The sequence below is a fragment of the Hermetia illucens genome, chromosome 2 (genome assembly GCF_905115235.1).
Source record: "Hermetia illucens chromosome 2, iHerIll2.2.curated.20191125, whole genome shotgun sequence".
NCBI classification, from domain to species: domain Eukaryota; kingdom Metazoa; phylum Arthropoda; class Insecta; order Diptera; family Stratiomyidae; genus Hermetia; species Hermetia illucens.
Window position 1 is genome coordinate 107,547,033 of NC_051850.1, and position 13,455 is coordinate 107,560,487.

At 38.6% G+C, this 13,455-nt stretch overlaps 2 protein-coding genes across 6 annotated transcripts in view; one reads left to right on the forward strand and one right to left on the reverse strand.

The window, feature by feature from the left end:
* Positions 1–13,455, reverse strand: part of LOC119647505 (spectrin beta chain, non-erythrocytic 1) — a 214,872-nt gene that overhangs the window by 56,890 nt on the left and 144,527 nt on the right. The window contains exons 1-2 of one of the 5 annotated variants that reach the window (XM_038048460.1): positions 9,308–9,445; positions 9,142–9,190 (exon numbers count right to left, since the gene is read on the reverse strand). The exons of 1 other annotated variant lie outside the window; for it this stretch is intronic. In XM_038048460.1, coding sequence (XP_037904388.1) covers positions 9,142–9,184 — 43 coding nt within the window. In that variant the 5' untranslated portion in view covers positions 9,185–9,190; positions 9,308–9,445. Of the gene's footprint in view, positions 1–9,141; positions 9,447–13,455 lie in introns of those variants that run through there. 3 more of the 5 variants (XM_038048463.1, XM_038048461.1, XM_038048464.1) reach the window with 3 other exon arrangements.
* Positions 10,440–10,982, forward strand: LOC119647506. The gene is made up of 2 exons (XM_038048466.1): positions 10,440–10,572; positions 10,654–10,982. Exons 1-2 carry the CDS (start codon positions 10,554–10,556, stop codon positions 10,971–10,973), a joined length of 339 nt encoding a protein of 112 aa, XP_037904394.1. The 5' UTR covers positions 10,440–10,553; the 3' UTR covers positions 10,974–10,982.

Here is a 13,455-nt window from a genome sequence, read left to right on the forward strand (position 1 = left end):
CAAATGGGATTGATATCAGCTTCTTATGTCGCACCACAAACACTTGCAGACGACCATGAGTCTTCTAATCCGATTTAGTTTAGATCAGGCCATTATTAGGCCCATTGTACTATCCCCGTAAGTTGCCTATTCAATGGCTTCCCGCCTACGGTGTTCGCAGGCTTTAACGAATCTTAGAACATTCTCCAGAGGCAGAGAGTGTGCAGATTCTTCATTGAAGAAAACCTTGCTAAGGTGTCTTCGTCTGAGATCTGAGGATGCCGGGCAGCTGCATAAAAAGTGCAGGGTCGTCTCCTTCTCCTCCTCCTCCTCCTCACATTGGCTGCACACAGCCGAAACCACTACCCCAATCTCCGTATGGTAGTTTAAGGGGTAGTGTCCCGTCAAAAGCCCTACTAGGATTTTCATGTCCCACTTCTTAAGAGACAACAAAAATGCCGCTCTAGTGACCCTAGGCTCTTTCACAAGGATTTTCGCCTGCCGACAAGAGTCCAAATTTTTCCACTCGGGTGCGTGAATCCTTGCAATTTCACCCTTCAGAGTATACTTGACAGTAGATGGTCGAATTCCAAGACCTGGTTCTGGCTCCACCCTTGTGGATCCAGACCCTCGGCGAGCCAGTCTGTCAGGCTCCTCTTTACCGCCGATGTTAGAGTGCCCCGGCACCCACATTAGGAATATTTCGTTCAGTCGGCCAAGTTTCAGCAGCACCTGATGACAACTCTACACCAACTGGCTTGATATGTTGTTGCCATTTAGTGCTGATAATGCCGCCCGACTGTCGGAACAGATTCGAATGGTGCGACCCCTCCATTTTTGTCGCAGACATTCTTCTGCTGCCAATGAAATGGCATATATCTCCGTCTGGAATATGGCCGTCATTTTTCCGAGGGGTCGGGCCAGTTCTATAATCGGATTCTCCGAGAACACCGGTCGGCATCAGGGCTACCGGATGTTTTTCAAGAAATTTCCAGATAGACGCATGCCCGTTGGATTGGCCGCCTTTCCACGCCCCAATGGTATCGAGCCTATATGCGTCGTTGGCTGCTTTCCGTTTCACCTCCAAGTGAATGGGGGGGTAAATTTAGGATAGCTTCAAGTGCCGCAGTCGGCGTAGTACTCATTGCTCCAGTAATACTTAGGCAACCAAGTCTGCGTTAGCAGCTTCCTGCTGCTAGTAAAGTTCAGTCTTGACCACCAGACGATGCATCCAGTATATCCGTTTAGGTGGAAGTCCCCTATCCTTCTAATCCGATAATATAAGAAATAATTATTGCATTTAAAGGCTTTGGACAGGGTTGACAGGATATTTACGTGAAGCGTTGTATAAATGAAGGAGGAAGGACGATTTGACGTAAAAGTTTTAGTCGGCATTCTTTCACTGTTGGTACTTGTTTTCGAAATTGATGGCGTAGTTAATCCTGTCTCACATAAGAAGCATGGAGGAGTGTCTCGACTGAACCAATCATCAAACTTCCCATGAACAGATAATAAGTCTGCAAAATGTGTGCTAACTTGCGAAGAACCAGCTCATCTCTAAAGTTTGGAAATAATTGTGTTAATTCACTTAGCATTACATTGCGCTAATTCATATTGTATGACACATGTGAAATGATTGATGATATGAACTCAAAAGTCCAGAAGACTCATTGGATTGAGGGACTCGGAAGTTACCATATGACTTTAAAATCGAGCAATAGTGATAGGTGCCAAATAAGGAACGCAGCTATATTTTGGAGACAACTTTGTAATGGGAAATTAATGAGCCCCATTTCGATAAGGTTTCCGAACTACGGAAGTAGGACTCTAAAGCCTCTTTGAGACCTTGGAGCTTAATCATTCTGAATCATAGTTTCTTATGTATGTGTGCTCATATGAATTGGTAGATGTTTGGCTAAAAATTATCCCGGTAATCTTAGGGATTTACTTTATTATTTTTTAATATATCCTGTTTTCATTTTATTTTAGTATACCGCATTACCTTCTATAGGCATTCCGCCGGCCCGCTTGGAACGGTTTCCCTGCAATTAATAAAAGAAACAGAGACGATATGACGGGTGGTAGCCTCTTTAGACGACCGAATACGCATGCAGAATTACTGTTTCTGCATTCTACGGCTAGGTGACAATATTGTGAGAATTACAACCACCTTCCGGAAACATCAAATTTCTTTGATTTTCCAAACCAGTGATTCATGGTTCACCTTTTTCTCAAGCTAATTTCGTTTATTGAAGCTATTATGGTAAGTAATAACATCTACAATCAACTTGTCTTCTAGTTTAATCGAACATGAAACTTTTTGTGCCGATCCCAATACATTCTGTAAGTAGAACTATCGAGTACCATCTGCGGTTCATATTGGCATACCGGGCATCTTTCCATCATCAGTCTATGCTTGCATGGAAAGTGCTACTGAATCACTTTGCTTATAATATTATACCTGCTCGTATATTACACCAGTGCTAAAATCGTTCAGCGTTTTTAGCACATACTGCATTGATCATTCTCCACCCGTTTTTTCATGAAAAGTTATCTAACAGTGGTGATGGGCAAATAGTCTCGGATGACGCGTAGAATTCCCCCTTCCCAGTGAAGAATACCACCAGCACGGTGTGGTCTTTTTTTTAATTACCTTCGATTTCTACTTATCGATCCGCTTCTGGTCCGACTTCATCGCATTCGGAAGACTGCCCGATTGACACTTCAAATTATGATAAGTAGAACCAGTTCGGTTTGCTTGTATGTACTTTCCTGAGAAAACAAACGTGGTGATATTGTGCCGCAACGGTCTACGATGCTACGAGGCAAACTCGTCCGCTACATTGCAGAATATTGATAATGCATTCAGAATTTGAATCTGGCATTAAACATTTTCTAGATCAATCAGGCTATATTATAAATTCGGATGTTAGTAAAAGGGTGCGATCATATTCTATGTTAAGTTGGTTCGGTAACGCAACACGCCATAATCACGTCCAAAATGAGGACATCCGCAATGGATAGGGGTTTACTGGGGAGGACTAAGTAGCTAAAATTGGCGTGCATTTCCAAGCCTATGTTAAACGGCCAAAAGGAACAGCGATGGCTTGATGCGATAGACGGTTATTTGACCAATAAAAATGGCCAATTGGACCTAGACGAGCCGACCGAATTAAGGCTAAGGAAGAAGTCGTTTTTGTCTCTTTATATCCCTTCCTTGGTTTTAGTATTTCATTGATTTTTTGATTTTATTTTTTTTTTCATTTCTATTTCGTGAAAATATTAGGTTGGGGAACAAGTAATGTCGTATTTTGTCAATAGATGGCGACACTTAAACATATCTGGTGTTGTACTTATCGCATCGGGTCATACTATCCGGCGATTTGAAGACGACAATCTGGGCTACAGGTGTTTTTTGACAGTCTTATGATCGTACGTTTCAGTCTCAAGTTATAGTGCGTCAAAGATGGAGTCCACCAAGGAAGAAATTCGTCATATTTTACATTTTTACTACTTGAGAGGTAAAATTTAATATATAAATATATTATTAATAATTATAATAATTAATATTATAATAATTAATCTTAATTAATAATAATTAATATTATTAATTAATAATATTTTTAGCTCTCAGGAAGTAAAAATACAACGAAGGCGGCCGAAAAAATTTGTGAAGTTTATGGGTCCGATACTGTAACGATTCGCACAGCACAGCGTTGGTTCGATCGATTCCGTTCTGGTGTAGTGGATGTCGAAGATACACCCCGTACTGGTAGACCAATCGTCGTAGAAACCGATAAAATCGTCAAAATCATCCAAGGTTTTGCTGTGCGTTTGGTGGGATTGGAAGAGAGTCATCCACTATGAGCTGCTCAACTATGGCCAGACCCTCAATTCGGTCCTCGACTGTGAGCGACTCGACCGTTTGAAGCAGGCGATTGACCAGAAGCGGCCAAGAGGAATGGTGTTCTGTTCCACCAGGACAACGCTCAGCCTCACACATCTTTGATGCCAGATGCCAGAAGCTACGGGAGCTCGGATGGGATGTCCTATCGCGCCCACCGTATAGTCCGGACCTGCCACCATGTGATTACCATCTCTTCCGATCCATGCAAGATGTTCTTGGTACTACTAAGTTCGCCTCAAAAGAGGCTTGCTGTTTGAGTTTTTTGCAAATAAGGAGGGGGTTTTATAAGAGGGGGATTATGAAGTTGCCTTCTAAATGGCAACAAGCTTGCGAACAAAACGCTTATTTGACTTAAATAGGATAATTCTAAGTATGCTAAATAAAGCGTTAAAATTCAAACACGGAATCCAGGTTAGCTAGCGAGATGCTCAGTTCCACTCGTACGATCATGCTGTCTATTTTTTTGTTTCATTTCCAATTTCAGCGGTCGCCCATTCCATATTAATTTGAGCTAACATCGGGTCGTAAGGCAGCAACTTCACATGCTTTCTCGTACCGTCGTCCTTCTGTGACGTTCTGAACGAAAGTGGTTTACCAATGCTACTTTTCATAGCCTGGCGGTCGTTTTCAAAGGTTCGTCCCTTTTATCTGAGAGATCAAGCCGAACTTTATACATGACCTGGTAATTAGGATATCTAAAAAATCATCTCGGGACGGTGATTCCAAGTTTTTTCTATATTCCAGACAGGCAGGTGTAATATAATATAATTCACTCGTTGACTGGTATGTCGCTGACTCCAGACGGCGCCAATTTTACCCGTCCTACAACAAAACACGGACCCGAGAACTTATGACCCAGACAATTGCCAATGCTTACAGGAACACAACGACTTGTACGGAGTCCTAACAGCGGTCATGCCGCAAGACTCGGCATACGCTACAATGTGAACTGTCGAAGTTACCGTGAGAAAGACCAGACTCTCTTGCACTTCATTTCCGATTACGTGGCGACCTTCAAGAAATTGCTAACTGTAAGGAAAAAGGATTGTTATCTATCGTAAGCTCCACGAATTGCTAAGTCTAGCAGTAACAGACAGTGATCGGGGAACGAGATAGCTATGCTTAGATATTAAATATATCTGCACAACATGTTGTTATCGAGATTAACAAATATTTACTTCGATATTGAGATTCCAATATTATTTACGTTATTGTTTCAATGTGACAAGTTAATACTGTTGATTGATTGCTCACTACTGATTGAAGCCGTCGATATGGTTTTTGCCTACAATTTGAAGTTGAAGTTTTTCTTCTTCGGATTTCGATAAAAACTGCTAGAAAATAAACGATAGCTAGTACCTTATCTCTAAGGCTGGAAATGCGGAGCTCAGATTCTCCCCGAAAAGGCAATGAGAATTGTTGCCTTAGCGGTAGGTAGCATTATATGTTGCAAATGAAGGAAATTCTTTGGACCTTTTCGAATCTATTTCAGCACTGAAATGAATGCTAGAAAGCTTCCAATATATTCAGTTTATCAGAAGGAGATAAGATTGAAGATGAAAAAGCAATAGTTTGGTTGATACTTCTAAAACCGGGCTACCTACAGGGATATCGGTCCAGTTCTTTTCAGACCTTTTTCCAAATGGTTGAATTTGAACATGTCGAGAAAATGGTGTAAGTCCTTGAATGTATAAAGAGGCAATATTTCATTATAATTTCCACAAATATACCTTTTCTGATCTGCAAACAACAGACATTTGATTTTAATTGTATTTATTTTCTATGTATTACAGAAATTCTAAGAAAATGTCTTGATTTAATGAAATGACTGGCATTGGTACCAGCCGGGTGCATACTTAGAAGCATCTTCAAGCAGCAATCTTTTAAGAATTGCTAATGACACACCAGATGTGAACATTTCATTGATTTCGAAAGATCGGGTTCGGTAGATTTTCCACAAAAGTTTTTGTTGCTAGTCTCAGATATTCTGTAGAGCGGCATATTTTATAAATCGCAACGAAGAATCATATACTAAATGTAAACGCCCTTGATACTTTTTAGAATTCGTAAATCAAATGCGTCATAAACTATTCTGAAGGTTTTGTCTGAAACAAAACCTTATTAGAATCGATTCACTGCCTGTCTGTCACATTTGAGTTAGTCGAAATTGCCTGTACCGATTGGCACGAAATTTAGTGAGAACATGTGATCTGCAAATCCCTTTACATACAGCAAGTGGCGCCATTTTGTGTTGAGTCTAAGGGGGGGCTACATACATGTAAATGGTAAATGTACTTTTTTTACAGAATATGGTCATATGGAATATCAAATGAAAGGGCTCTACTTTTCGAAACCCAGTATCACAAATAACTAGGTGAAACATAGGAAAGTGAAGACTTAAAATGTGTGCATCGAAAAGTGGAACAGGTTTCGTTCTCAGAGCCTATCCAACTAAAAAATCAGAAAAAATTCTTGATACAACTGTACAAAATCTAGGCCTCAAAATACATTCCAATATCTGCTCAAATAAAGTTAATGATAGTATATTACCATATTTTAGAAATTTACCTGAAAGCTCCCCTTAGGTTCCTTCTAAAAGTACAAAGTTTGGTACCATCATAAGCAATAATTAATACATAATTTTGGAAAGTAAGAAAATCCAACTAATGTTAACAAAGTTATAGAAGATAAAAAATATGTATTTCAAATGAATTTATCGCAAACTGGCACGTGTATGACGTCATGATCATGTAAAGTGAACGTATATGAACGACGGAGTTGGATATATCAAGGCATTGAATTTTTAGGTATGTACAAATGGAAAGCATGCATAGGAAATTTCTCACACCAGATGAACACAAAGCCTATTTACCTATATACGGTATTCTGACTTGTTTATATTTGAAGCGAAAATTGAATGGAGTAAATGGGTTCAAAGGAGTGCGTGAGTTCAAATAAACAAGGTAATGTTAAAGTTTTTGATCGCTTTGAACTCGACGAAAGCTGATAATGATTCCTGCCTGAATTAAGTCAATTTACACCTTCCAATGCTAACTTTGAATAATTACTAGACAATCGTCGTGGGATGTGGAATGAGGAAAAGTGAGAAACTGCGAGAAAAACCTTAAAGTAACTTACGTTAAAGCTTAGCTCCCAAATAAAAGAACTACAACAGGAAAATGAAATCGTCACTCTCAGCGAAGTAAGGCAGCGCCAATGTAAATAAGCCAAATGGACGCCACACAGATAATGAAGAACTGATTAGACGGAATCTACTACAGAGCAGAGCCCCTTCAAAAATACTGAACATGGGAGAAAATAAGCGGTATATGCACGATAAAAATACAAAGGGCCGCTTGGAAAGGCATTTCAGCTCATTACGAACTAAATCAGAAATATATTGACAATCCTGCAGAGGTCAATGAATTAATTGCAGAGAAATGTAGACAAGTGGGGAAACCGGAAGCTAAACGCTTCAGGTATGAAAGGTTTTGTGTATTTCTTTTATCAAGAGATTTGAGTGTGCATTTGTCCCATTAGCATGTAGCACGTAAAATATGCATATATTATGTGAAAATATCCACTTTCAAGTGATATTGCCATTCATAGTCTTGAATTTGAAGAGAAGCGACAGTTTTGACCTAGTATAATTTTGTTGGTAATAGTGCGCTTTTCGCCAAATTTGGCAGGATCATGCTCTATGCTGTAGACTACATTTGTGATTCTAGGGTGAACTCAAGGGGGGTTTTCCTGTCAATTACTAAAAATTATAGTAATGTACTATTATTAACTTTATTTGAACAAGTATCGGCATGGAGGGTATTTCGGAGCCTAGCCACTATTTAGTGGCAGCCTCCTGATTTTTTTTTCAGATTTTTCGGTTGGGCAGTTTTTGAGAATGGGTTCGTTAAAAAAATGACCACTTCCATTAAGCGGTTAGATATTTGTAGTCAAGCCTAAAATTTATAGACCAGTAGCCTACTCCAAACTACAATTTGTATTTTACAGTCCAGATATATATTTCGGGAGCAACTTATCCCCTTCATCAGTACAAAGCTAGCTTTGTACAAAATTGTAAGTTATTAATTTATAAACAAATTCTAGAGCCCATATGGACCTATGGCACACAACTCTGGGGCTGCACCAAGGAAACTGATTGAAAATTATGCCAACTTTCTAAAACAATGTGCTAAGAAGCATAGAGGGCTGGTACATTAAAAATGAGGGTCTGCATAGGGACCTTCGAATACCGATGGTTAGTGTGGTCATCAAAATGCATGCATTAAGCATGATCAATGATTACTTTCAGACGAGAATACCGAAGTCCAAAAATTGACAGATATCACAAGTATGACGAGACAGTTGAAAACAGTGGAACCCAATGACTTATTATCATAAAGAATAAACTGCCTAACGATTTTTGCTTTTGACAGTTAACTAGTTGACCAACAAAGCAAACCAAAGTGCAGCAGTTCACCATTGGGTCTTCGCTCTATAAATGCGAAGCCGAAATATGCAAAAGAAGCTGTAGCTAGATGAGAGGTGGTTTTAGTGGGTAAAAATCCCACACTCTCAGGGCGCGTGAACGCTGGGGTTAGTCTTCGGAAAATTTTAATTTTTTCTTTTAAATTTGCGGCGGAAATTGTTCATGATGACGAACATTCGGATATAATTCCTCGGTATTAGAAAGTGATAAGGTCGTTTATCGCACTGAAAAATATTTTTCGATTTGTAATCAATCCTATTTCAAACTCCGTTCGCTATTATCTGTTGGAGGTACAAGAAACCTATCATTTCGGGCTACGATAACCGACACCAGTAGAAACATCAAAAACGCTTTAAATCAATACACTATAGTAAAACTTCACGAATAATAAAGTGATATTCATCTTCAAAATGTCAACACAGTCTCTAGAGTAGGAACAGAATATGATTACCACCCAAACTTCCGATAAAACGATGTGGTGTTACTCATATATTCGGCAAATTACGTCACATTCAATTTTATTTCGCACTTGCCATCTATATCGCATATGCCAAGTCACCGGCTTTTTAAAGACAGTTTACGTAAGACATCTTATCTTTCAATTTCATTGTCCGACGGAATGGGCAGCCTAGTATTGCTGTGCAACCAATTAACAATTCAAGGTTGAATCCAATATCTAATGCGTTCATAATTAGCGAAATTCCTGCCAAGGCTCACAGCTGCTAATACCTATTTTGGTGCTTCAAAGTAAATTTCGTCATGTTCTTACCGGGTCGCTCCAAGCCATATCTCCGATTAAAACGTCTCTCCATTTTGAACTACACAAGAATTAACTTTTTGATATATTTCATTGAATATATATTATTTTATTGATTAATTAATAGCAATTCGTTTGAAGAGCACACATCTCACATCTAACACAAAACACTATTTACCGGAATAGTAATACTGGATTAACTGGTACAATTATGAAGATAGAAACATGTATGAATTCGAACAATTATCGCGTTAAAACGACATAGTTTTGCCTATGTTCGAAGCTCGCAACTTACTAAATTTTCAAGTATGAAGTTATTGCAAAAAAGTGCGAAGTTGCGGCCGAGCGAAAACTGTTATCATTATTTTCTTGTTATTCATTTGCACAGCTTGAATCTTACCTACAAAGAATTTTATCTGTGAGAACGAGTTAATGATAAGATTAGACAATATTTTCACGGTGTCTGTGTGTAACTGTGTGATAACATTGTTGAATTGTGATACAATCGAGTATGGATTGAGGTACAGGGTGGTAATACATTTTCCGAGAGCAATCACTCTGACACCTGAAAAATCGAATTACTACATATGTTCAAATAGTTTCCTATCCAAGGTTTCTGCTACATTTCTTTCTATGCGTATAAACGAGATTTTATATTCAAACGCTTTTTAAAAAAATCTTAAGTCAATAACTCTTATAAATTTGAAACCGTACAATAGATACATATAGCATTCGAATCTATAGATTCGCTAATACAAGCTAAATGCAGTTTTACAATGTATCTCTACTGTTGAGAGAAAAAGCGTGTACAACCCTGCCAAGAATGACGACAGAAACAGCTTAAACCGGAATCCGGATATTTAGCAAAGGTTAGTTTTCAATCATCAGTTATGAAGCATGTTTTCCAAGAAACTGTAGTTACTGAATCAATATCGAAATTCCACCTTGTTTTCCTAGGTTGATTTTGTCTTTAGTTTGAGTTCTTCCTCAGATACTGATAAGCAGGTGACTTGGTGCTTGCAGCGCAAAATCTTGTCTAAATAAGCATTAGACGCGCTTTCTATAAAAACCGTCCACAAGCTCTACCATTGCAATCCCGTTTCACCCATACAACACCTCTTATCATCAAATGCGATGATATCATAATATTATATTCAGGCGGGTGATAACAAAGTGCACTTTGTAATATTTGAACAGTCTCATGAGATATAGCGTTGTCAAGTAGAAAATGCAATCACGAGAGAAAAATTCGATGATACAGGTAACTCCATTTTCATGTTTATAAATATCTTGTAGTAGAAATTAATTAAGATAGATGCTCGTAACGACTTTATCATCGTCGAGTCTGGAATTATTTTATATAAACAAACAATAAAAACGGAACGAAATGTGAATGTTATTATCTTTCTCCACAAAGATCCATCATGAATCGGAATTATGGAGGTAAAAATATTTTCGAAATTGATAAATTATTATCATGTATCATAATCATTGACTTCTTATCATTTCTATGAATGTGGGAAGGTCAAATGTCTGATGGCCTTGGAAAGGACGACGTGGTACAGGCAATAGAAATATCCCATTTGTTATTTTCATCAAGGATACTGTCCTTCTACCAGAGCAGCAAAATGTTAATGTCAGGGGATGTGGATATAACTCGGGAGCTTTTATGGAATATGGAATGGAACGTCCAGGAGAGTGCTTGGTCTTCACCTTGTGGGAAGGCAACGATTTGCTTTGCAAAGAACATGTCAGTTGTAGCCGAGAAACACCTCGACCACATGGAAAATGTGCAAGTGAAGACATTCAAATTATTAAATAATTATCAGGATTCGTCAAAGTAGATCCGGTGACAGTAAAGGCAATACTGTCAGTGTTTTAATATGCGTCATCGCTCTGATTTCTATAAACCGTCTACCGATTGAGGCACACAATTTGACCCATCGTATGTCGCTGGTAATGTTTATGCGTTTGGTATGTCAGACTATTTACTTTAGTGTGATAATGATATTCAAAATCTTAGATTACAGTAAATTCACGCAAAAGATGCGACTTTGACCTACTATAACTTTGTCAAACAGGATTCACCAAACATTATGCTTTATCTTAAATCCTATATTACTGCAAAAATTCATGATTCTAGCATAAACTTAAGGGAGTTTCCAGTCAGTTTCTTAAAAGCAATAATAGATAATTATTATTTCTGAATGGATGGAATTGAAGACTCTATTGACCGCTCCCGGTGGGTTTAGTGTAGTGAGTGCCATGATAAAAGGGAATTTTTTTTTTGCACTGATCAGGAAAGCGGAAAATGCGGTAGAACACAATGATTTCAGCACTTGCATGTGGTTGCAAATTTGTTGGTGGTCCTGTGAATGGCGTTGACTATATACAATATAAAAAATTGTACAGCTCTCAATGTAGGGCGACATTTGGGGGAGGGGAAGGGGAGGTCACAGTTTCAACCTTCCCACCATTTCGTGTCAAATGGCTTGCCTGTTTCTGAGAAAAATGGTTGTGACGGACAGAAAATGAACCGATTTTAATCGGTTTTGTTTTACACAAAACCTCAAAGAAGTGCATAAGAAGAGGAATTTCTATATTTGTAAATAGATCACCAAACAACCTATATTAATAACTGACTGTGAAATGTGGCCCTTGAGAAAAGTGTTATCAGCTTAGTATGGTGCCATGGTCCAATACTGGGAGACCTAACACGAGAATCAGACGAACTGTAATCATTCTAGAAAAACTTGGGTAGATTGTGTTGAACGTATGGATGACCCAAAAATCGCCAACGTGAACCTGAAAATACATAACCCCACACAAAACAACTAAAAAGATATGTGGCACGATATAGAACTACAGCAGCTCGCTGTTACGATTTGGCAATTGGGGACGGAGATTTTTTAGGCAATGATAATGATGATGATTAGAGCCGAAGGTACATTATTTTTTTTTATTTTACCCTATTCCGCGATTTTCCTGATATGATACCCCTTAAGGGGAAGGTAACGCTTTTAACTTCTTTTTACATTTTTTGTGCCTTTGATTTTCTGACTGCAAGAACATTGCGTGAAAATTAAGGAAGATACAGCGGTTTAAATAACCATGTTTTATCCCAAATTGTTCCTAATCTTCCAAACTTCAACGCATTTTTCCCACAACTCACGTTTTTTTTTAAATTTGATAATATTTTTTATTTTTAAATAACAAATTATGATTCACACCCATTCTTGTTTATGAATACATAAAGGGAAACGACTATTGCCTAGAAACGATTTTCGATGACGATACTCTTAAGGCAGAGATCTAATAAGTTGGCTTGGTGAAATCGTCGTCACTACTTAATGTTTTTAACAATCTTTTACTTACACATCGATTTCGGATTAATCAAATCACACGTACCTGAAAATAAAAAAATAAGTAACTAATAATATGAAGCATGATCAAAAGGGTGAAGAATTGAAGATTCCATAATTTTCCAGTTCCAGATCGAGCAGGCAGCGCGAGATCTTGGGCTGCACATCAATGAAGGCAAGACGAAATATATGGTGGCAACGTTAGCAACAAAAACAAACCAACCAACAACATCAATCGCCACTAGTCAAACGGGTAGAATAAAGATAGGAGAATACAACTTTGAGATCGTTGATAATTTCTTCTTTCTTCTTCTTCTCAGCTACGGCGACGAAAACCACGCACGGCCGTTGGCAGCCAACAAACCAGCCTATTTCAACTTACAAAACTCAAAAAACCAAAAATGACTAACGGTTTCGTCCAGGGCAGCCTCTGCCCTGGTAGCAGCGTGACCGAAATTGGCAACAGGTGGAAACACACTCCCTTATATCATCGCAAAAACACGAAAAGGTCACGAATTATATGCACCAGTTGTTTTAGTCTCAGCTAGACTAAAGCTGGGTATTTGTTCAGGATATGCGGGATCCTAAGTCCATATCCACATGATGGTGGACCGGACCAAATTGGAAGATCCCTAGTTTGGGGCATAGCATCCAAGCACTTAAAAATAAAAAAAACAAAAGTGACTAACGGTTTCGTCCAAGGCAAAGGCAACTCTTCAGACGCTGCCTCACCCACATATCCTAAACAACTACCCAGCTTTAGTCTAGCTGAGACCAAAACAACTGGCGGTTTAGTTTATATAATTCGCAACCTTGTCGTGTTTTTATGATATAAGGGAGCGTTCTTAGCAAGAAAAATTGCGAACTCTTGGCCGCGTTCGAGAGAAGAATCCTCAGAAGAATTTTTGGCCCCCTACATGAGTAGGCTTCATAACGACGAAATCTATGAGCGATATCATGACCG